Source organism: Cyprinodon tularosa, unplaced genomic scaffold, assembly GCF_016077235.1.
Source record: "Cyprinodon tularosa strain WSP-4 unplaced genomic scaffold, ASM1607723v1 ctg477, whole genome shotgun sequence".
NCBI lineage: Eukaryota > Metazoa > Chordata > Actinopteri > Cyprinodontiformes > Cyprinodontidae > Cyprinodon > Cyprinodon tularosa.
This window is the reverse complement of record NW_024039204.1, coordinates 88,588-113,592: the sequence shown is the minus strand read 5'-3', so window position 1 is coordinate 113,592 and position 25,005 is coordinate 88,588. Positions and strand designations below refer to the sequence as shown.

At 37.7% G+C, this 25,005-nt stretch overlaps 1 protein-coding gene across 1 annotated transcript in view; it reads left to right on the top strand.

Moving 5' to 3' along the window:
- Positions 1 to 25,005, top strand: part of LOC119794366 (glucosidase 2 subunit beta-like) — a 165,061-nt gene that overhangs the window by 57,258 nt on the left and 82,798 nt on the right. Inside the window, exon 9 of the mRNA XM_038301890.1 lies at positions 23,629 to 23,715. Within this exon, the coding sequence (XP_038157818.1) occupies positions 23,629 to 23,715 (87 nt within the window). The remainder of the gene's footprint in view (positions 1 to 23,628; positions 23,716 to 25,005) is intronic.

Sequence of the window (25,005 nt, the reverse complement as noted above, 5' to 3'; positions counted from 1 at the left end):
CGGGTCTTTTCAACAGTTCATGAGAATCCTCCACTATACCTTTAAGTGAAGGAGGAAGAATACCGATGGAAGCTGGGTGCATAACTTCTAATTAAAATACACTGAGGTTTGGAGTTGTGATGGTAAAAATAACAGGGGGGATTGATACTTTTTCAAGTTGTTGTACATCGTATACCAGTTTTCCTGTAGTGCCTGGATGTCTGATTCCTTTTGCTGCACTGTAAGATATTATTTTTCTGTCTTTGTTTATAGAGTTTACCCAGAATAGCTTTGGATGTTTTGAGTTAAAAGGGGCCCTGATGAGTGCAGAGAAAAAGTAAAAATGTGTCCAAAACAGGTTTTCCTAAAAGGCTGAATTTGGTAAAAAAAAAAAAAATAAAATAAAAATTACTAAACTTATAAAGCTGTATCTGGAAGGAAGAAGGTAAGAAGGGAGCAGGTCTGCACCTTAAGTCTTTTTTCATCACCTGTCACCCCACATGTTGCATTTCTTCTCTTTCCAGCTGGATTCCTTTTGACTTGTGTAATTTGAAATGACAGGTAGAAACTGGTGGCAGGGTTATGTGCTTCTGCAGAACTGAGGTGGCAAAAAGTTTTCTGCTTTGGGGAAAGAAAAAAAAATCAGTTGCATGTCATGTTCTTGTGAGATGGGAGAAAGGCGAGGAAACTTCAGAGGAGAGGGTGCACCCAGTGATCCGGATGTTAACGGCAAAGGAGTTGTTTTTGTTTTTGTAGGCTGAGCAAACCCTGACACTTCTCGATCTGTCGACTCGCCCTCCTCTAATCTTCTTCGCACTCATCTTTTGTTATGTAACCATCATAAGATTGGATGTGCTCGAGGTTGCTTGGTTGCAGCAGTTAATGGAACCTGTGAGAGGTCAAAGGCAAGAGAGGGAAAGAGCAAAATGAAGAGGCTGCACCGTCAAGTCTTGACAGAAACTAAAGTTTTTTCTGCCTGTCTCACTGTCCAACACTTGAATTTCTCTGATATTAATTCCTTAAAGCATTACAAAAGTTTACTTGCAGTTATACAACCAGTCCGATAACAGGAATATGAACCGCTTTAGCTCAATTACTGACAACTCTGTCTTCCAAGTTTCACTGATAAAACGGGCTTTAGGCAAGCCAAAGGCAATCATCTGTGTTCTTATCAGCTCTAAACACTTGACAAATACTATTGATGTTGCAGCGGGGTAACTGCATCTCCTCAGGACATGGTACTCACAACTGGTGAATCACATAGGGACATTTCTGTCTCCTGGGACAACCTGTACCAGCTTATTCTACATGAGCATATTGATTGGTGATGTTTTACTTTATTGACAAACACTGTTTAAAAAAAGAATACCCTTCCTAACATGTAGGGGAATAATTAAGTTGCATCTTGTGTTGCAGGATGTCTTTTAAAAGTAGGGAAGCTGAGGTGATATAAGATTAGTTATTGCAATTGTTCTCAGATTCATACTTTTTTTTCTCTAATAAAATATGTTTTAATGCATATGCTAGTATGCTGCATAGAATGGAAAAAAACCCTGAAAACCTAAGTATGTGCAGCTCTTCCTCCTTTTAAGTAAAGCCTCATACATGTGTCATCAAACACAGAGGAAAATGAAATTCTGCTACAGTATTTGCTCTGATTTAAAGAATTGCTGCAGATTCCTTCTGAATTTTGGACTTTGACTGGTCTCAAATTTTTTTTGCATCTTTGAATTTTCCTTCAAGGTTATTTTCATTCATCTCCGTAAATCGGAACAGCTTAGATGCCCCTGCTGAAACGCCTCCATGGGCCATCATGCAGGGGTTATCCTTGGAATAATGTTCAGCTTCGATTTATCACCAAATATAATGATTTTTGTAATCTCAAAGGTTAATATTGGCCTTGTCCAAGCAGAGCAGTTGTTTTCTTTGTGCATTTTTAAATACCACATTTTGGAGCGTCAACTAACAGTTTATTTTGTAGATTCCTCCACCTTAGCTGTTGATCTCTTTAGCTCTCCCAGAGAAACCATTTCCCGTTGGCTGTTCTTATGAATATTACTCTAAGAACTATGTATCATTTTGCTTTCCCTTGTCAACCTTGCATTACTGAATAATGTTATAACATGAAACAAAGTAAAAGACCTTTAAAGTTTTTTTTCATTGTAACGTGACAAAATATAGACACTTATAAAGTATGAAGATGTTCTAAATATATATATATATATATATATATATATGGTCATAATGTATATCCAGTGGATTTTCATTGTAAAGCAGAATTTTCAAGAAGTTGAATACAGAAAAAGTCGCCCCTTTTAGGCAAAACATTACGCTGTCTTTCTGCTTGATTTACAGAATGTTTCAACAATACCTCTACTTTATGTAAATAGTTCATGACACAGTTTATGTAGGAATCTTTTATGTTTTTTTAATTACTATTTTGAAGGTTCCTTCAAAGATGCTTGTTACAGACGTGCATGTTGAGCCAGTGTCTCAGGAAATATAAATACTTCTGCTGCCATGCTGGTTAATTCTAAATGCCAATTGTGTATTTGGCCAGTTGATAGACTTTAAATTCTAGATTCTAGCTTCTGTGGCCAGGGTGTTGATGCTTACAAAGAGTGATGTGGAAATTGTGCTGTAAGTAAAGGAAACAAAGAGTCTGGTAAATATGGGATATTATTGTTGATCTCATCTTCAACTGTCAAATCAAATTTCATACTGATTTTATTACTTATGAAAACACATCTTGGATTTCTTCAGAAAGTGGAGTTGGAAGGCTACAGTTCTGGCTAGCCCCCATTTTTCAAATTTCAGTTGTTTGAAAAATAATGCTATTAATTTACAGCAAAACAACAAATTCTACATTCAATTAACATTCAGAAGAAAGAAAAAAACATCTCAAAAATATTTACCAGGTAAGGTCAGCACATTCAGCACAGCTCATTTATAATGATAGTAATAATAATAAAAAATATCTAAAGGAATAAAAAAAAAAAATCTCAGGTCTCTGTTTGATCTCTTCTTTGGGAATTGGTAAGTCCCCCTCTTGATGGTAAAGCTTGAACTCGATATGCAGAGTGTGCCAAAGGTCTTTAAGGATCAATGAAGCTTCTGGTTAAGTCTCTACTCCCTAGATTTGAACGACAGCTGATGGTGTGTTGTTCTTCTTACTGTTATAAATACTCCTGATTGTAAGTGGGCATAAAGACTCAATCATATTCTTGATTAACCTTGTTTCTTAACCTAATTTCCTCATGTATTTAACCTAACTAACAGTTTTTGAAACACATTTAGAAATAGAACATTTACTGTTAAAGGAACATGTTATGTGGAAAAAATTCTGACACCCTATGAAGCGTGACATTATCAGTAACCAGCTGCTACTTTCTGATTTTTACAGTGCCTGGTTGACAGTAGGATCATTAGGCTGATATTGGATACATATGAGAATATAAAATCTGTCTTCTCCGGCTAAATGTTTTCTTACAGGGGTTGTTTCTTATCATGTTTCTTGTGTCTGAAATGTTTATTGAACTCCTTTTGGCTGCTTTGTTCTTTTTCTGTTTATTGTTCATCAGCAGGAGGTCTTTCAAATTGATTTCGGAGCTTGGTAACAGTGCGTATTGAAAGCTGTTTTTTTAGCAGTGCAGATATTCACATCATTCTTGTTTTTGCTGTTTTAAGTGAATGGTCCCTTACAGCTCTGGATCAACATTTGAGTGAAAATTAGTACGTTTTAATAGCGAGGGGTAGATTTGTACCAGAATTTTGTTTATTTTTTCAAATTGTTTGTTATTTTAGCTTCCATAAATGCAAGGGGTGCCAGTGTTGGAATAGAATAGAATGTCCTTCCATTGTCATTTGTAACGAGTGCAACAATATCAAAAAAGATGTTGTTGAGTCCAAGTAGCACAATTAAAAATATCAATATAAAACATACAAACATTAAAAAAACAAGAACGAAACATAAAAACAACATGACAAATACTTATGCAAAAAATTAATTGCTGCACAGATCCCTGTTGGCATAATCTACATCAGATGTATTTTTCATCAGTAATTGAGACAATTGCTGTTGAATAGAAGCTGTTCCTGAAACAGTTTGCTCTGGTTTTTAAGGCTCTGATGATGATATTCTGCCGATTTTCACGAGAAGCTATCTCGTCTGTGATCGTCGATCACCATTTTTTATTCCTGGTCACAGAAACCGATCACCTGTATCTTACTTTGCCTGTAGAGGTTCTGCCTGCACCGTTTCTCCCTCGTTCTTTTTCACTTCGCAACGCGGCAGCAAATCCTAAATGATTTCATGTGGAACTTTTGTGCTTTGAGAGTAATGTTAAGGTTTCTGTCTAGCAATGGAAACATTGTTCTGAGGTGAAGCATGTGAAAATGCATCAATACGCAGAATACAACTTGACATTTAAAAACAAGCACATGACGAAGTATAATTTATTAAGGTACAGGTAAAGCAGCGCATAATTACACTCTACTCCATGAGCATGATGATAAGAAAAAAAGAATGAAATATGATTTAATAATCGTGTAAAGGACCAGCAGTGAAAGTCTTTGGGTAAATAATTCAGAGACGTAGTGTACTTCAGCTCCACCAGACAGTGGAGTCTCACAGCGATCGTCTCCTTAAAGCAGCAGGATCTATCTCAGAACAGAAAAAAAAGCTTTATTATATGTATTACAACTTGCTGGGCCTTAACATGATGCAGATAATCTGTGAGAAAAAAAATCAAGCTATTCAATCTTTTCCTTGTGTCCGAAAAAACCCCCCCAAAACTATTTGAGCCAGGAGGAGGGTTTTAGCGCGTCAATCACTCTTTCTAGAAACCAGAACAGCACAGCAGAGTTTGCAAATCCACAAAACAATCAGCCAGGCTGGCGGGCAGTTTTATTTGATTGAAACCTCCATTTGGCTTGTCTTGACATTATTTGATATCGGCAATTTTGTGATATTCATTTATGAAAACAGTTATATACTGTATATATTACTATTTTAAATCTGTTGGAATAAATAAATATGCTAAACTGGTTTCATATGTCTTTTGACTGAATGGTTGCTGCATTTTGCAAGTTTTTGTGTGTGCATGTTTTGTTTAAATTAGGTAATTTTATTGTTTAATTTTGTCAGATTACTGTTGTAGCATTTTAACCTAAATCTAAGGTTTAACAGCCAGTCCATGTGACCAGCAGTGAATGTATCTGCTGTGATTGGTCCTCTGGGAGATCGGTGTCAAGATCTGCAGCAAAAATCCTGATGGGTGCATTCTCTAGCTTGGCAGCACTAGCCTGATGGCAAATTCAATCTCTTTTTCTCTATATAACAGCGATTGTAATTCAGTAACACTAGTAATGTACCAGCAAATTTCTAGAGTAATACAGTACTATCTATATCCTTTCTTTGCCTACTTATGGGGGCCGCTATCATGTTGTCCTCAATCACTCAAATTATAGGCTTTCACTCTAAACACATAAGAATATTGACAATCATGATGTACCAACTGCACCAGGCCCTAGAATATGAACTAGCAATGGATGCAAGGCAGTAATAGATCTAATTATACTACAAAAAAAAAAAAAAAACGTTTGCAGGAAGCCTTTTAGTAGGTGTTAATTATGACAAAACCAATCTTTTATACTGACGGTAGGTTTTAAATGAAAACTGTCAGAGATTTTTGACTTTAAAAGGAATAGCGCTTGTGAAATCTTCATTCAATATTTCAACAGTTTATATGATAGGAAAAAAGGTAAACTAGCTCTAGTGATATCATATGCCCAGTGGGTAATGTTTAAACAATGAAGCAAGTGTAAAAAAAAGAAAAATGCTAAATTTAATAAAACTGTCTGTAACTGTCTGCCTGTGTCTGGTGTATTTTCAGATTAAACATCATTCAGTAAAGCTGTTTACAGTGTGTAGGCTTGCCAGAAACATTACTTAAAAGAGAGACAATACTTCATAATAACTACCATTCAATATGTGATGGTGTGCAATAATTTTAAGTATTTTATTATCTATTTTTCAACTTATGAAGACAGTTGGAGAAGATTTGTTTAGGGCATTGGGTAAATAAATGTCTTTCATTCAAATTATATCTACATGTCAATATAATCTGTTGCTTGAATGATCTTTAATATTAGTCCTCCTACTTTGGTAGCCAGCACCATTCACTGTAGATTACCTGCTGCTCTAAAGAAAAAAGTTGCAGGAAAACATTGACCTCATCAAAGAATTCTTGAAAATCTATAAGTAGTTCCAGAAGATACAAAAAAACGGATCTTCAATACCATTCTCCGAGGGGAAAAAAAGGAAAGTTTTCCAATTAAGGAATCCTGTTCCTTCTCTTTGTGCTGCATGTGTTACGTGATTGACAGCTTCATTAATTAGCCAGCAATGCTTTAAAGCATTATGGAAGAATGGGTATGAGCTGCGTGAGGAATATTACAGGAGTAGATTGCAATTAGGCTCAATTTCTATCTTAAAACGTAGCAAAAAGAACATTTATACGTGCCCCACATTTCAGCAAGGTTAAAAAGCAAACAAGCAAACAAAAACAACTTAGTTTTAACAACAATAAATAATTCAAGGCTGGACTTATTTATTTAGCTAGATTTTTAGAAACCCATTTGCCTTTATCATGTAATTTACTTTGTTAAAAAAAATGCAAATCTATATATGTTTCCTTTGTTGCTAGATTTAGCACCATGAAAATCTCAAAATTTCAAATTCATAAGTCCTACAGGAAACATATTGTCCACAATATTCTCCATCTTATGACTCGTTCTTTTGTTTAATCAGATTAGCCATCCTCTTAGAAGACTGACAATATAATATTAGAGGGCCATTTAGGAAATACTTTGCCTCTGTATCTTACTTTACTTATTGGGGACGTGAGATAGTCGGACTAAACATAGCTGAGGTAAGAAAACAAAGTAATGCCTCTTTCGTTCAATAACAGAAATGTGAGTCTGGTCTTAGTTTTTGGAAGGTGAGAGGGGTCAGGTGTTCTTCTCCTTGCTTTCATGGATGTCCTGGAGTTTTCACGCATCGAGCAACTTGTCACACAGGACGCAGGCTCCCACGACGCCCCAGCATTTCTTTTTTGCTCTTTGGCCTCCTCAATCACAATCCCCCCTAACTTGAAGTGCTACTTGAGAAGCGGGTGCACCTGGGACCATCTCGCCTCGTTGTCACTGGATCAGCTGCTGACTCTAACACAATATCCTGTCTTTTGTTCTCTGCCCACATAATAACTCTGAACTGCCTGGAGAACAGAAAAAAGGAGTTGAGGCGGTAATGAAAAAAAAAGATGAAGGTTTTAGAAAGCCGCAAACCATGGTAAAAAAAAAAAGTCTTTAAATTTTTCTTATGCAACAATTTCTTTCCTTCTCACACATTTATTCCAAAGCGACACTCCTCGGCACACAGAAGTGGGTATTCTTGTTTGGAAACAAAGCCAGGCTTGCCTCTGAGGCAACTGCTAAGAGATTGCAAAGCAGATGCTTTTTTCTCTCGCCAATCAATTTAACACCTGCACCTCCCCTCTCCTCCTTCATACTGGCTCTGGCGCATCAGTTTTAAATGGCACAAGGCAGTCTTGAATTGTTCTTTTGACTCACTGAGAATACAAGGAACATTTCCTCAGTTACAACATCCTTACCGAGACTTATTCACTAATGGCTTAGGTCAGCAGAGTCTGAGGGTGGTGTTACTTTTCTTTTTCTAAAAACAACCATCAGGAAAATTTGTGTTTTAATCTTTTTTTGCTCTGTAGTACCTTAGTTGCAATCACAGCAATAAGTCTAACCAGCATGTCTAGACCAGGCTCATATATCTACAGACATATCTGCTTGTATATTTAGGCTTGTATTCCTGCTGCAATGTGAAAGTTTTGCAACTTTGCCTATCCTTCCACATCACATCAGGTTCCTTACCTGTCCTAAAGACAAGCATTTCCACAGAAATTTCTGCCACATAATTTTTAGATAAAGTACATCAGGTTTTCCGAGTAATATGCACTAGTTTTCAGCCACACATATAACTATTTTCAGGTAGGCCAGATGGCTACAATTGTGAGATATCAAAGCTTGGGGTATTGTTTTACACCTAAACCGTGCTTTAAACTCAGTATTTCTCCATCTCATTCTGAGTGAACCAAACCTATTCCAAAGTCAGAAGTCCTTCAAGTGAGTTCTTCTGCATAAGGTTCTTCTGCCAGAAAAATATAACTAGATAACCTTTAGTGAAAGGTGTCCAGGAAGCATCCTGGTCAGATGACCAAAGCCTATGTTGGACTGGCTTTATTATAGGCAATTGTTTCCAGCAGATTATGGTGTCCATCCATCCATTCATCTTCTTCCGCTTATCTGGTGTCGGGTCCCAGGATAGCAGTAGGGAGGCCTAGACATCCCTCTCCCCAGCCACTTGGGGAATCCCAAGGCGTTTCCAGGCCAGCCAAGAAACATAATCCCTCCAGAGTGTCCTGAATCTCCCTCTGGGTCTCCTCCCGGTGGGACATACCCAGAACACCCTGGATGACTGAGCTCCTCACCCTACAGAGATGCACTACAGAGGCTACGGAGACACACTACTGAGAAAACTCATTTTCGGCCGCTTGTATCTGGGATTACGTTCTTTCGGTCATGGCCCAAAGTTCATGACCATAGGTGAAGGTAAGAACATAGATTGAGTGGTAAATCAAGAGCTTTGCCTTTTGGCTAAACTCTCTCTTCACCACAATTGGCTGGTACAGCACCTACTTCACAGCAGATGCCACACTAATAGGCCTGTCAATCTCTCATTCCATCTCACCTCACTCATGAACAAGACTCCAAGATACTTAAACTCCTCCGCTAGGGGCAATACATCCTCCTCAACCTGGAGAAGGTACTCTACCCTTTTCCGGCTCAAGACCATGGTCTCAGATTTGGAGCCACTGATCCTTATCCCAGCTACTTCACCTTCGGCTGCGAGGTGCTTCAGTGAGACCTGTAGATCATGCCCTGATGAAGCCAGTAAAACCATATCCGGATAGCAGAGACATGATTCTTAGGCTACCAAAAGAGATCCACTCAACACTTTGGTTGTGCCCAGCAATGCATACCAAGTCACCAGTCATGCAAAGACCTAACAGCCCTTATTAAGGCCCACTATTCCATACTCCCACAGTATCCCCCCAGAAGACCCCCCAAGGTTTGAATACCTTCTCCAGATCCACAGAACACATGTGGACTGGTTGGGCAAACTCCCATGCACCCTTCAGGATCCTGCTCAGGGTCTAAAGCTGATCTGGTGTTCCACGGCCAGGACGAAAACCACACTGCTCCTCCTGAATCTGAGATTCAACTATCAGGTGGACCCTCCTTTCTAGAACCCAGGAATAGACCTTACCAGGGAAGCTTAAGAGTTTCTGTAGAACACACCCTCCGGTCAACCTTTTCAAACAGGAGGACCACCACTCTGCTTTGCCAATCCAGGGGAACTGCCCCCAGTCCGCACAATGTTGCAGATTCGCATTAACCAACACAGTCCCACAACATCCAGAGCTTTAAGGTACTCAGGAAAAAAAAATCCAGCCCCAAGGCCCCACCACCAATGAGCTTTTTAACAACCTCAGCGACCTCAGCACCAGAGATGGGAGAACCTTACCCAGAGCCCCCAAGCTCTGCCTCCTCAATGGAAGACATGTTGGTAGGATTAAGGAGGTGTGTGTAGGTGTACTCCCGCCACCTACACAAGACGTCCCGACTCAAGTTCAGCAGCACACTACCCCCACTATAAAAATTGTTTGTACTACACTGCTTCCCCCCCTGCTGACACCGGATTTGTTTACCAGAATCGCTTTGAAGCCGTATGAAAGTGTTTCTCCATGGCCTCTCCGAAATCTTCCTGCGCCCTAGTTTTTGTCTCAGCAACCAGCCGAGCCCCCTACCGCACTCACTGCCAGTACATGTCAGCTGCTTCCGGAGTCCCACAGGCTGATAAAACTCGATAGAACTCCTTCTTTAGCTTGACAGCTTCCCTAACCCCTGGTGTCCACTAGCGTGTTTAAGGGTTTCTGCCAAGGCATGCACCAATAACATTGTGGCCACAGCTCGACAAGCCGCCTCAACAATAGAGGCATGGAACATGATCCACAAAGTCTCAATGTCCCCCACCTCCCTCAAAACATGTTCAAAGCTCTCCCGGAGGTGGAAATTAAGGCTCCCAAGAAACCCTCACAAAACGTTTGGACCTACCACGTCCTACCGGTGTCCTCCTCAACCATTAGACCCAGCTCACCACCAGGTAGTGGTCAGTGGAGAGCTCCGCCCATCTCTTCACCCGAGTGTCCAAGAAATATGGCCGCAGATCAGATGAAACAAAAAGTCAATTATTGAACTACGGCCTAAGGTGTCCTGGCGACAAAAGCACATATGGACACCCTTATGCTTGAACATGTTGTTTGTTATGTACTATCCATGAAGAACACAGAAGTCCCAACTACAGAACACCAGCACAGGGAAGGGCAGACTATGGTGTACCTAAGTAAAAGGGTCATTAGGAAGCTGCAGTCTCTCTTCTCCAAGTAGCAGCCATAGCTGACATACTCTGTCGATGTATTTGTTTTTTTCTAACTGTTTGAATATGCTGCCCTTATATTAATTATGTTAATCTTAGTGTTTGTTTGTCTTTTTTTCTTTTCTTACTTTAAAAACCTGCAGTGATGTGTGCAAAATATTTTTTTATGAAAAAGTCATAAAAGTTATCATGGCATGAATAGTGCAGCAGATAACTACTTAGTGTTTAAATCATAGCAAGTCTCTACTATATTTTCCAGAGTTGGTAAGAACAGGATGAGGATTTAGAAAGAAAGAAATTCATTATAAATCTTGTGCCCGACAGAATTCAGGGGGAAGAAAGCCATGTGGTACTGACTCTTATCCCCTGCTCTCTCCAGAGCCTGGATGAGCCTGAGCCAGCAAATGTCAGTCGGATAAAGACCAAGCTTGACAGACAGACACAGCAAGTTTTGTCATTCCGTGTTTCATCCCTTTGCTAGCAAGCCCCTACTTTGCCAGTTTCAGAAGCCTTCAAATGATGCAGCAGAGTAAGATTCTGAAGGAGAACGTCAGGTTGTGTAACTCCTCTAAGCTCCACGTAAGGCTGAAATGCCGAGGACATGCACTGTTTCTGCGCCCCAATGGCCTCGGCGAGTTTTTATTATTGTCTTATGAAGGAGGTCGCCATAGAAACACCAAGCACATCAACAGTTTCCCCCAGCAAATAAGCTGAAGCTCTTTGATGAGATGTTTTTTCAGAAAACAAGAGGTCTTTCCAGAGTCTGATGTTATTCAATGTGACCTAATATTTAAAAAAACAAAACAGCAGAATCATGTAAATTACCTGGAAACAAACAGTGTGGGCAATGCAGAGTGCATATTGAAGTGGCCTACATTTATTAGCCTCATCATACATTGCTTTTTTTGCATTGTAAAGTTAATGTATAGCACAAAAAATTGCTCTCTTTATACGTTTTTCTTTTTTTATAAACTTTTTTCAAGGCAGCAGTTTGCATAAATTAAATCTGACAAAGCATTCCAAAACTACAGAGTTTTGCACAAGTCTTGCCTCAACAGACATGGTTTGTAATATCTTCCTTCCATACAGCTAGAGGTTTATACAACACTAAGTATTCTACTTCTAGGGTTTTTTGAAGGTATTTTACCTTTGCCTTTTGTGCTTTGGTTACTTTTTCAATTATTTTCACTTGAGTAGCTGATGAATTTACAACAGAATGCATTGATATTCATTAACTCATTAAAGTTGGACTTATGGATCATTGAGAGAAAGAATCTTTAACCACAAAGATATGCCAATGTTATGCAAACACATAAATCCCATTTTACAAAACTCTTACACATATGTGAATCCACATATGTAAACAGTTTACCTGGAGGACCCCTATTAACAAGGAACAGCAGTATTGGATTTTTTTTTTGTTTTTACAAATTATAAATATGGACCTGGTCCTATTAAATCCATTTGGGAAAGAAGAGACTTTCAGCAGAACTCTTAGCTGATTGGGTAGGTCCACACCTCGTGCCCAGATATTAAAGTTTGGATTCATCCATTCACAGTAACAAATTAAAATGTCTTAAGCAGCAGGTGCCATGAAAACAAGCACAGCAAATAACAACATACTGTTGCTCTTCTTTCATAAATGAAATGGTTTAATTCTGACAAAATAGATGTGATAGCAGGAGCTACGTGTGCATCCTCCTGAGCTATCATATTTATTTTGGTTTGGCTGTGACATCTTCACACCTTTTGCATCATTTACACCTGAATGTCCAATATGAAATCACAATTATGCAATTGTCTGGAAAGCTTGCGGAGGGAGTGGTACAAGGTGTATTGTAATGCATTTGTAAGCATACTAATACCACGAGAATCATGGTTGCAGGCTAGGTTGTTCAATATCAGCATCAGTACTGATCTAATTCTTGGATGCACGTCCATGTTGATACATTCATGAGAGTAAAAGTAATTTTTAATGTTTTGGAATATTTTACTGCAAAGGTTTCAACTAATAGCCAAAAAAATTGTTTTCCAATCTTATACCAAGTTTAGATGTTGAAAACACCAGAGCTTACCTTCTTTTTGGTATTTTTTCAATTCTGTTCTTTTCTATTCTGTTCCATTTACATTTTTGGAAAAGTCCTAAAAGGTCGCCGGAATAAGAATTAGCTCCTCCAAGTCTGAGGCCATGGTTCTCTACCGGGAAAAGAGTTCCTGCTTCAAGTGGAGGAGTTCAAATATCTTTTGGTCCTTTTCACAAATGAGGGGAGAATGGAGTGAGAGATTGATAGATGGATCGGTGCGACTGCTGCTGTAATCAGGATGCTGCACAGTTTGATATTGGAAGAGAGCTGAGCAAAAAAGGCAAAGCTCTTAATTTACAGGTGGGTCAATGTTCCTACCCACACCTATGGTCATTAAAACCTGATAATGACCGAAAGAACGAGACCCTGGATTCAAGCAGACAAAATTAACTTTCACCCAGGGTGACTGGGCTCTCCCTTAGAGATAGGTTTAGGAGCTCGGTACGTAGTGAGAGGTTTGGAATAGATCTTCTTCTTCACATTGAAAGGAGTCAGTAGAGGTGGCTCAGACATCTTTTCAGATGACCCTTGGACGCCTCTCTCTGGAGGTGTTCTAGGCATGTCCCACCGGGAGGAAGCCTGAAGGACGACCAAGGACTCGTTGGAGGGACTATTTCTCTCAGCTGGCGTATGCCTTCCCCTAACAGAGCTGGAGGAGGTGTTCACAGAGAGGGAAGTCTTGGAGTCTCTGCTTAGCCTGCGGCCCAGTCCAGGATGAAGCGGGAGACGACGAGAGACGAAAAGTCCTATAAACTTTAAAAAGCAACTTTAACATTCAATAGCATTAATTTATAGAGATTGTTAAAGGAATTTGATTGAAGCAAATTTAATCCCAGGAGAATCCACTTACGATTAATATTTGAGATAATTGGATATTGGTTTATTTAAACATGCATACATATCTCACTAAGGGTGACAGTTAATTTGGCTGGCATTCTGCCTGGTCCGGATGTTTTTTGTATTATTTTTGTCTTATTTTATTTTCTTCCAGTGTCCAACCTACATTTCTGCTGATCTGGTATATCAACAGAACCTTTGTTGTCACTCCCATTTGCTCCCTCTGCATTCATTTTATTTTATTTTTTACTTATGAACACTCCCTTTGCAGAATGACATTTATCAATTAAATATGGTGTTGTGCTGCAGGATGTGCTTCCTTTTCCACTATCTCCAGACGCTAATAATTACATTGGCATTTAGCTTCATGATAAGCCGACCCTTTGGCCTTTATGAAATGTTCCCCAGGCCCTGAGACTGAGGAGTATATGGACAGATGACAGGCGTTAAATCGATCCATCTGTCTGTCATTTTGCCTTTTATCTATGAGAGGCAGTTCATTAGTCTAATAAAGGAAGCTTACCACTGCACCTTTTTAAAGCGTCACTCAAAGTGGGCTTTGCTCAAAATATCCCTGGAGTAATTTTGACTCTACTTGGGTGGTTGATAATGTTATATTTACATTGCCATTGTCCATAAGGGCCACTTTGAAAATATTGAATCTTTACCAACCTCTAAGTTTTAGTAGTGTGAAAAAAAATAATACAGGTAACATGGTTATAAACTGTGAGGGACTTTATCAAATGCATGATGAATCACAGATATTCCGATAAAAATTGTGTTTTATTTAAACCCCAAAAGTTGAATTTCTAAGAAAAAAAAGGTTAAAAAGAAATAAAAAAGAAACTAAGCTCATAAAAGAGATCAAAGAAAAATCTAACTATTAAAAAATGTTAATAAACCACCTTACTGCAGAAATAAAGCATAGCTGATCAAATAAAGAAATGACAAAACAGTGTATATACACTGGCTTATAATGGGTTGACCAAGCAATACAATGACCATCCATAAAAAACAACACAGTAAATTTAAGCTTAGTTCTGTATTACTATATTGCATTTTTTTTAATATACTTTATTACTTTATATACTACATTTTATTCCCTCTTAACATCTATTAATTTCCTTACATGATAGGTAAAACACAGTTATCCTGAGCAGCAAGTTTGCACAAGAATGAACATTTTTAAATAAACTTTCTGGAAGTACAACAATATGTATTTAATACTTAATTAAATAAATAAAAATGTTAATTACTCATTTATTTAGGATAAAAAAAAATATTTAATGCAAAAAATAAATCGTAGAGCCTTACCCAAACCAGACCTACACCCAGCTCAAAAATTGTCATATTAACTCTAGTCACACTGTTTAGTAGAATTCCTTAAAAATGGTGGACTGTATAATTATACAGTAATCATTTAATTGATATCTGACAAATATCCACTCAAGACTGGACTGAAAATAAGGGTTGGAGTTGATACTTTTTTTTTTTCAATTATATAGGAGAGGACAGAGGAAAAGGTAATTTCATTTTTTTTCATTCCCTCCTAACATTAATTTTCCTCTGTGATAGGTAAAAGACAGTTATCTTGAGCAGAGGAATGCACAAGAATGTATATTTTTGAGTAACCTTTTCTGGAAGTAAGACAAACATTTATCTATCAGGTAATTAAATATACAAAAAATAATGACTAATTTATTGAGGATAAAAAAATTTACTTATTTAATGCAAAAATAAATCTTCGAGCCTGACCCAAACTGAAGTCACACCCGACTCCAAAATTCTCATATTAACTCTGTATAGTACAATTTTTTAATAGACGGTGAACTGTCTGATTATGTGCCATGGTGTCAAAAATATCTGACAGATATCATATAATGTCACCTCAGGTGTGCCCCAGGGCTTTCTTATATTTATTAAAATATAAGAAACCTGCAAGAATTAAAGCACAAATAATAAAAATCAGTGTATAAATGAGTTTTGAAAATTAAGGTCCAATATATAGACTTTGGCTGTCAACGACATATGGGACAATTTTCTAAATTTGATTTTGCTGCTTGAGAAGGAGGATAGTCACTGATGCAGCTTAAAGGGAAGCCATGCATGGATTGATGGATGGAATTGAAGTTGTGTTCATACTAGGGATTCATGATATATTGCTGTTGGCATCAGTATCAACTGTTACTCCTCATTTTTGTTTTTGAGCCCTTTATAAATAATGCAATAAAGGCAGGCATCTGTCTATAACTATAAATAACAGTGTATTACGGTTCTCATGTGATCTCAACAATAGGAAGGCATTCAATAAACATGCGTTTGAACGTCCTTAGAACATCCCCCACTTTTATCATAAAGTTACACCCTTGCTGCCACTGCAGGATGGTCTTCATCATTCTGACTCTGAGTTCAAAAATGTATCAAGTACTAGTCCTTTCATTTAAAGTGTAAACACATTTGTATTCATTACTAATTAGATTTAGCTCATATTTCATAAGAACAAAAAACACGTTTGAGCCCAAATCCAAACCTGATTCCAAAGTTAACTCCAGAATTCTCTTATCAACTCTTTTCACGCTGTGTACCGATGGAGGACTGCATGATTATGTGCCATGATGTCACAAACATCTGAGAGGTATCTGTTCAAGACTGAACTGAAAACAAACATTAGAGTTGATACTCTATACAGAAGACAGAAGAGAAAAATGAGACAACCGTGGAAGAAACAAGGACAATTAAAAGCAGCAGTCAGCACAGCAGTAGCCACAGTGTCCTGTTTTAACAGAAAACCTTTGCCTCTGCTTAAAGTGAGCTGTAGTTAATCTTCAGTGGTGAGATTGCTAAATTGGTTGTTGTGAGTCTTTTACGCTAAACAACCACAGACCCTTGACTGAAGATCACTTACTCTTTTCGATTCTCTCTCAGCAAAAGATTTGATTAACTATGGCCAAAACACCCCTGAAAACTCTATGAACCCAGTTTGGTGAGTAAAAAGAACACAACATAAGGGACTTTAAGACTAGCTTTAATTCCTGTGAGAAAGGAATTTGAGTAAGTGTGCTTCTTCTCTTCAGTCAGTGCTCTTATACCAATACTGTGTGGGAGACATAATATTTTCACTTGTGTGGGCTCATGGTAATAGATGTCTCATCTCTTTGTTTGTGCTGTTTCCACATATTTGCAAGGCGATACATTTCATAACAGACTGAAAACTCAATATTCTAATGCCAGGTAGATATAAGTGGTGTTTGTGCAGCTGAGCCTCTGGAACTAGCTAGATCTATCGAATAGCACCTATCTCAATATGTAAGCATGTTATTTGATCTTTCGTCTCTTGTAAGGAGGTATCTTTGCATACCGCTTTATCCGCTTCTGTGTTAGGTTAACACCAAGAAGCATTAAGGTCATCCTCAAACCCGTTTTCACACATTAAGTTAAATCCATTCAAACTGCAGTAAAGATGAGTATTTGTTTTAGGTTGATTGATTGATTAAATTAAGAGTATATAATATTTATAGTTTTCCCTGAGACTAACTATTTGACAGGCCACAGAAAATATGAAAGCATTGACGGTTACAAATCCTATCTCTTGTTCTCAATGATTTTAAATTGCTGTTCTTGCAAAAAAAATTAAATCAAATATAAGATGTTGCACTTTTCCATTTGCTAAACCACTTTTAAAGAAATAAATCACTGCTTCAAAAGCTTCTTAGGTTAATTACATTACTTAATTGAAACAGAGGGCCCGAATGGAAATGTAATTCCAAATGCCTTAAGGAAGGACCCTCCCATCCAAGTGAACATTGGATTTTTATTTTTATTATTTTCTCTATAACATGCATTCATTGTTTTTTTTTTTTATTAACAATGTTTGATGATGCATGAAGATTTTCATTCAAGATGCCCAAAACTGTGAGTAAACATGTGCCACGTTATGTAGCCAACCATAACGTTTCAAGAAACTTAACTATAGGTTCCTTAGAGCAGGAGGAAGACATGGGCAGATATTTAAAAGAACCCAATGTACTGTAATGCTACGTTCATACTGGATGTGGTTTGAGCAGCAAAAAAAGCGCCTGCTGCTTCATGTTTGATGCTTGTACACATTAAGGTCAGAAGTGCCTCAAAAGAATCTTTGATGCTCCTGAAGCTCGTCCAGTAAAGTGTGTCCAGATGCGTCCGATACTTCTGTGTTCAATGGCAGGGAGTGGGTAAAAAGTAGTTTTAATATATTCTTAAGCGAAAAAATCCACCTCAAAACATGGTCTGTGGAGACAATTCATCAAGATTACGATTCTGCCTTAAAATATAATTTTGCTGTTGAAGGGGCTCAGATCCCCAGATACTGGTGGTGTGCTGTCACTGGGAAACCTCAGCAGCAGCTGGGGGTTTTCTTCTTCTGTTTGTGGCAGCTGAAATTAGATGCTACCATTATACAGGTACGTGGTACAGACTGCCGGCACCAGAAAAATAAAAGGCAAACATATTTTGCCAGCAAGTTTCAACATTTTATGTTAATTTAGGCATTAATAAACTGTTTCAGGGGAGTGATCATAGCGATCTGCATCAGCTGGGCTGTGTCTGTCTACCTGCCCACTCCCAGATCAGCTTCTCTGTTTGTAAGATGTGGCGCGTCAAGCAGCAAAAGTTTAATTTTTCCAACTCAGCTGCTGCTTGTAAAGCTGGTCAAGCGTGCAGGACCTTTTGATGCTCTTTGATGCGCGTCAACCATTGACTTTGCATGTAAACCAGCTGCTTCAATTACGTGAGGCGTGAACGTAGCATTAGAATCAAGCGATGCGAAAGAATACAGTAAAAACCTGCACAACATCGCTACATCTGTCCACCTACATGCTTGCTTTTTCCTTTTCTGAATCTGAAATCTAAGCTAAATTAAACAACAAAAACCATTAGCTTTCACTAAATCATTTAACCCCTTATCTATTCTCTATTCTAAAGCTTGAACATTTGCACCTTAATGAGTATGAGATTCATTGAGGTCCCAATAAACACATTATGAATTTGACATACGTATGTGAAGGTGTTGAAGATTTGACTGAAACCAGGAGGACAGATATACAAGATGGTGCACAAATGTTTTCAGCTGATTGCTTGATTATCAGAAGAAATAAACATACCAGGCATGTCTGTTTTTTTAACCTTTGTTAATAAATAAAACACACCAATAAAGAGATTAGAACAAGGAAAACATCTCTTGCTTTTCAACCTGATCTTTTACTTGCCTAAATTTTTAGGGATTTCTTTCAGAAATGCGTCATCAGTATATTCTGAACATGTGTTCCTTTCAACTTTGTCCCATGTTGTCTTGATGTCTCCCGTTGACCTATGGACAGACAGAAGCACAGTAGGTCAGCAACATGGACTTTACCTGGCTGATTTCAAAGTTGTTGATTTTAGAATGCAACACCACCTTAAGCCCACCAGAGTTGTTACCTAAAACCACTTTTGTACAACTCAGGTGTTTGTCTTTCTGCTGTGAACCTGCCTGTGTGACTTAATGGTTTCACCAGCCATTCCTGCAGTGGATATGCAGCTTTCTTAAGGATGTAACCTAGTGTCAGCCAACCCAAATCTCCCCCTTTCTGCTGGAAGGATGTGCCCCACACCTAACCAATTCCCACAAAGCAGACATCCACAGAACTCTGGGGTTATGCTCCAAAGCAATCCTACTGAGACCTTCCAGATGAAAACCTTACCGCCCAAAGCACATTGGAGGAATATTAAGGCCTACGTTGGTTGAAGTTTGTTTTGTATTCTTGGGGTGCAGTAATTGGTGTGTGCAAGCCACCCAGTGCACTCCCAGTTAGAAAAACCTCCAGCAGGTATTCCCCCTTCCCAGCCATTACTTATCCAATGGGAAACCCCTGGTTTCAAGTGGAGTAGAACTGGCAGAGTGGAGCAAAGCCATGTGAAGCTGAAAACAAGGAGGAGATGGAAGAGGAGCATCTGATACTATAAAGAAGGAGAGGGGAGACAGCTCTGTAAAAATGTTTAACATTCATAAAAAAGGACAAAATCTACATATTTGATAATTTTGTAAGTTGTGACCAGATATTTTACATTATAAGTGAGATCTGATTAGATAAGAAATGTGCCCTGAGAACCTGCCTTTTGTTAGCTCACTATAGTTGATTTAATTTCCTACTGCTACCTCAACAGCTAAATGTACTCTTTAAACCCCAAAATGTGATTAAAAAGCAATTGTGTAGTGATATTTTACCTTTTTTTTAAGTAAAAAGTACAGTGCTGTAAAACTACTCCTAAAAGTATTTTATGTTCCGTAAAAGAACAAGTCAATGTAACTGAGTAAATGTAACTAGGTACTACCCTCTGATTCTACATTTAGGGTCTCCATCTAGAAAAAGGCGAGTGAAGCCATGTGTCACCAAGTACTCAGGTATTTATAACTAATGTAGGTCATAAAGTTGATTCAGTAAAAAAACTTGTATTTCATCAGGTACAGTTATGCTCTAACACAGAGGTCTTCTACAGGGGGTCCACGGCCCCTAGGGCTCCAAGGAGGTACTGCATGGGGGTCATGAAAGTTTTTACTGATTTAGATTTTTTTTTTTTATATTCCCCCCTGCAATTTTTTCCACTTATGGAAATATCTTTAAATACACATTATTAAGAATTCAACACTGTAGTAAACAGATAAATGGAGGCAGAAGATGTCTTTCTGTCATCAATGCACACATTCAGCGACACATAGGAGCTCTTTCAAGCTGGGGACCGTTTCATTCACAACATCTGTCTCATCAACCAGGAATCAGAATCAGAAATACTTTAATAATCCCAGAGCGAAATTACCTTCATTACATTACTCCATCTGTAATAGAGTGACTATAGGACCAGTTTGATATAACACTATTTTATACAATATATATATATATATAATTGGGGGGGTTCTCGCTTCATCTTGCCAGCAGTTTGGGGGTCCTTGGCCTGGAAAACATTAAAGACGCACTTTCATTTAATAATTTCAAGTTTTTAAACAAAGTTTTTATTATCAAAAACTTTGGTTTGTCTTTTTAGATCATCACAGCAAAAATGACTGAAGTGAGCCAGTGAAAAAAAGTTTTCATAATCTAGTCCTTACCTTGCATTTTCCGCTTCAGCGCCAATGACAGCTTGAAATTCATTCTGGTAGTGATGAATGAGGCACATCGTGTTCTCAGATAGTGAAGATTTCTTTTCAGTCACGTTCAAGGATGTCCTATGCATAACTTCCTGATTACTGCAATTGTTTCTCCAGTATTTATCCATTACTTGCCACATTTGTTTCACAGTTGGAATGTTTTTAGTTTTTTCAAGTCTCTTAAGGTATTGTTGGATTAATGTTTCTTGTCATAACTTTAAAATTTTGGATTTCTGTGGCGTTTTCATAGTTGTTAAGGTATGTTCACAAACCAAACACCAATGTCGCAGCTGTAGCGAAGGATTCCCATGTTATCTCTATGTAGAAGGGCGGATCTAGTTGTGAAGTAAGGCGGTGGTGCCGAAAGAGAAGAGGCGAATGGCGTGATTTTGGCTACATTTGATCGCCTCCTTGTCTGTGAGTCAAAGTAAAAGATCGGAAGTTTAGTTTACATTCGCATCGCACATCCAGACAGGAAATAGATGTGGCTGTGAGCTGTTCATGAGCTAGTTATCATAATTCGTCTGGGACAGTCAAAAAATCTAATCAAAAGCAGCATTTTGTATTACTAAGATATCATTTAATGTAGTCTTTTATTTTTTTTTTATTTTTTCAATTTGGTATTATTTGAATTCCTAGGAGGGTATGTAAACTTTTAAGCACAACTGTATGTGTGAGTGTAATCGGTCCAGTTTTATTCAGGCCAAAGATTAAGTCGAGATTCAAGAAGATGCGGTTTTTAACAATTCAAGACTGAGACCTCAAAAAAAAAAAAAAGAGAGAGAGAGAAAAAAAGAAAGCATTGAGCAACATTAATGTTCAGCTTAACCTTTTTTTACTCCTTTTTCACGTCTAATTTCAGTTTGTCTCTGACTGAGAGACACACAGGAACTTGATGCTATTTAGGTTTGTGTTGATTCAGTGTACCTGCCTTCCAGTCCAAATGCCCAAATCCACAGTAGTGTTTATTAGCTTAGCCTAATTGTGCATGGTATCTAAAGGTCAGTGCCTGCTGTGATGTATAACTCCCAGAATGGCTTCCAGGTGTCACAGTTTCCAATGAATAAACACTGAAAGCTGTTCTGGCTTCCACCCGACTGCTGCCATCCCTTCCCCCTCAGTGTGCAGCAGCATTGCATTGTCTTAAACATTCTTTTTCTCTTATTTATGGTCTTGCAATAGTTCTGGCACTGGTGGGCATCTACTAAGACACCACCTGACTGACTTTCATTTCTGCTTGAGAAAAGGCTACAGATTAATTTGCTTGTCAGTTCTTTTCACCCCGTGGAATTTCATTTGTGTCGATACGGGAAGAATGATATGCATGTCCTCTGGTGAATTAAAACATGCTGACTGTTTCTGTATAACAGAAGCACTCTTCTTGATGAATAGTATTATTTCTATGCTTACAGTTTATCCTTGATGGTGTAGAAGCTCATTTAATAAGAAGGACACTTGAGGGTTTCAGCAGATATGATTTGAACAGAAACAGAGATGGCTTTTTATGCATTTCATTAGGAGCAATTTAATGAACTACCTGTGCAGACATTTTTCACAAAAGATCAAGCTATGTCAGCCTTTTGACCATACCCTACGCATTCAGCCAGAGCTTCAATTAAATGGTTTAGACCTGAGGATATTTGTGTGCTTGGAATTGCCTTGTCAAAGTTCATAGTTAATTGCGATTAAGAAAAACAAGTGTTGACTTGAAAAATATGGATATTTTTAAGGCCTTTTCTAGGTCTGTTTTAATATGAAAACAAAACTGAGAATCACTGAGAATTGTCTCATAAGTGATTTAAGTCCAAATTCAAAAAAGCTGTTAAATAACGCCAAACTAAACTGCAATTACACTGTTTTATGATTTATAGATTCTACAAATACTCAAACCTGATCATTTCCTACAAGTTTCTGAGTTAACAACTTGTTAAAATGAATATGAAAGCAAAACTGATAGACATTTAATCTCATTAGAATTTTTTTTTTGGACTCTTTTGTAACCATTCATATTATCTGTCCTTGATTTGTCACATGGTCACACCCAGAGAGGTTGGCTACTGTCCCATGAATCTTAAATTTCCGAATAATTTATTGAAATGTAGTCACAAGAACATGAAGCTGCTTGGAGATGGTCTTATTGCCTTTACCTTTAACATGTATGTCTGTTATTTTCTTTCTGATTTGCTGTAGTGGGAAAAAAGTATTCAACTATTCACCCTAGTTAAATAAACAGAGATCGATAATTTCACTCAATCGGAATTTTATTTTATCATATCTTTGCAAAGAGAGAACAGTTCATCATACAACCCTTATGGCACAGCATTCAGCCCTGTTCTGCATGAGCTGCGTTCGCTCCCCCTTACTTACAACAATGGAAAGTAGTCAGAGTCAAAACAAATTACAGACACTTTGGTTAACAGTAACATGTTATGAATAAACCTTGACAAAGAATCTGGTTTGTTATGGGAAGAAGCTATATCTGGTCTACAAACACCATCACACAGAGAATTGCGTGGCCTTCAAGGTGAAACAGACTAAGTGAAAAATTTTATAGTGAGTAAATAAGATAAATGAATATCTAATAGAAGAGAAATCCAAATTTCCAGCAAAATCCGACAGAATTTGCTGAGATAGCACTCTTCTTCACTTCCTCTTGTCCATGTTGAGTGTGGTACACACCATGTCAGCACAGCACTGATGATTACGATATTGTAAACATCTGAGATGCTAATTAGTGGAAACGCCTCAATTTAACATGTTTGGTCACAATATTTTCCCTTTTTGTCTAGGGGAAGGCATTATTTTTGTCAGATTCAAGGTAGTTTTCCAACCATTGTGGGATTATCTTTTAATAACTAGCAGTACCAACAATCTTATGGAGCATATTACTTGCAGTAGATGAGATTTAAAAAATATATATTTTCCTAGGGTGGTTGTTTTTTGATGATATACATTTTTTGTTTGATTTTTTTTTCTCTTTGTGCTGTTATAAACAGACCTTGTTGGGTGGAGGCCCTCAAATGGGTCTTAGCAAGTTTGAAAACACACTCTGGGACGTCCTGATTCGAGGCAACAACTATAAGGTAAGATCAAGCACTATTATCTCTTATATTATTAACATGTTTCCATTTTTATATTTTACTCATTCTTTGTTTGCTTATTCGGTAACGTGTTGCCTAGAATTCTAATGAAGGGTTGTTGTTTATTTAACATTATAACCACATGTAAATTTTGCTAATATAACATTGTGTGAAGTTACAGAACTTAGAAGTTACATTATTTTTACCAATTAATTAAACATTGCTATATTACATTTACAGTAAAATATATAGTATTTTGTTGCATAGGCAAAATCTGACGACAAAATCTGATTTGACACTCATTACGGATTTTTAGAAGTCCTATACAATGGGTCACTGAGCAAGACCCTTTACCCCACACTGCTTCCCGGCACCACACAATGGCAGCCCACTGCATCCCAAGGCGATGGGTTAAGTGCAGAGAGGGAATTTCCCCATTGTGGGACAATAAAGGGATTTACATTTAAAAAAAATAATAAAGATAGCCTGTGTTGTAAGAAATATCTCCTGCAGCACTTTTGAGAAGCTTTAAATTGTTATCTCTTACTTCCCTTTTCCATGGGTGTACATTTGATTTAACACAGGTGCATTTGTCCAACTTGGCTTCAAAAAGCAAAAACAAAGGAAGGTTGTGATTAACATGTTTCGTGACTAAATGTTCACTTATCTAGAGTCATAGTCGTAAAAAACAACTATAACTGTGATGAACATTGATGGACAAGAGACTAAGCCTTGATGAATCTTTCCGTGTCAAAACACACTGTCTCGAATCAACAGCTGTTGATTAGCTAGAAGTAAAGAAAGGTTGGAAAAAGCATTATGTATAGCTTTAAGTAACTAGGTTTCTTTTTGGTTATATAAGCTTTCTCCCTTTTCCTACATGTGTAGCAGATGGGTGCCTGCCCTACCCCATATTTATGTATTAATGTACAGTACAGGATTTTTGCAATGCCTCAGAATCAGTTTTACTCTGTTGGAGCACATTTTATATAAAGGTTGCATTTAAAATCTTGAATTTAATTTAAGTTCCTCAATAACACTCAATTAAAAGTCACTACAATAAGCTCTGAGTCATTTGTTACATTTTGATTTTTAGGTTGTAAAACTGTAAAACTTAACAAAATTTAATTAATGCAATTACATAAGGTACAATCATGAAGGTAAATATTGTTAAAAACAGTAATTAAATAAAGTTTGAGTAAATCAGAAAATAACCAGTTGCAGCCTTGCTCACAATCATCTGTAATATTTATTGTTTATTAGGCTCTAGCTTTTGTTCTCATCAAGGAATAA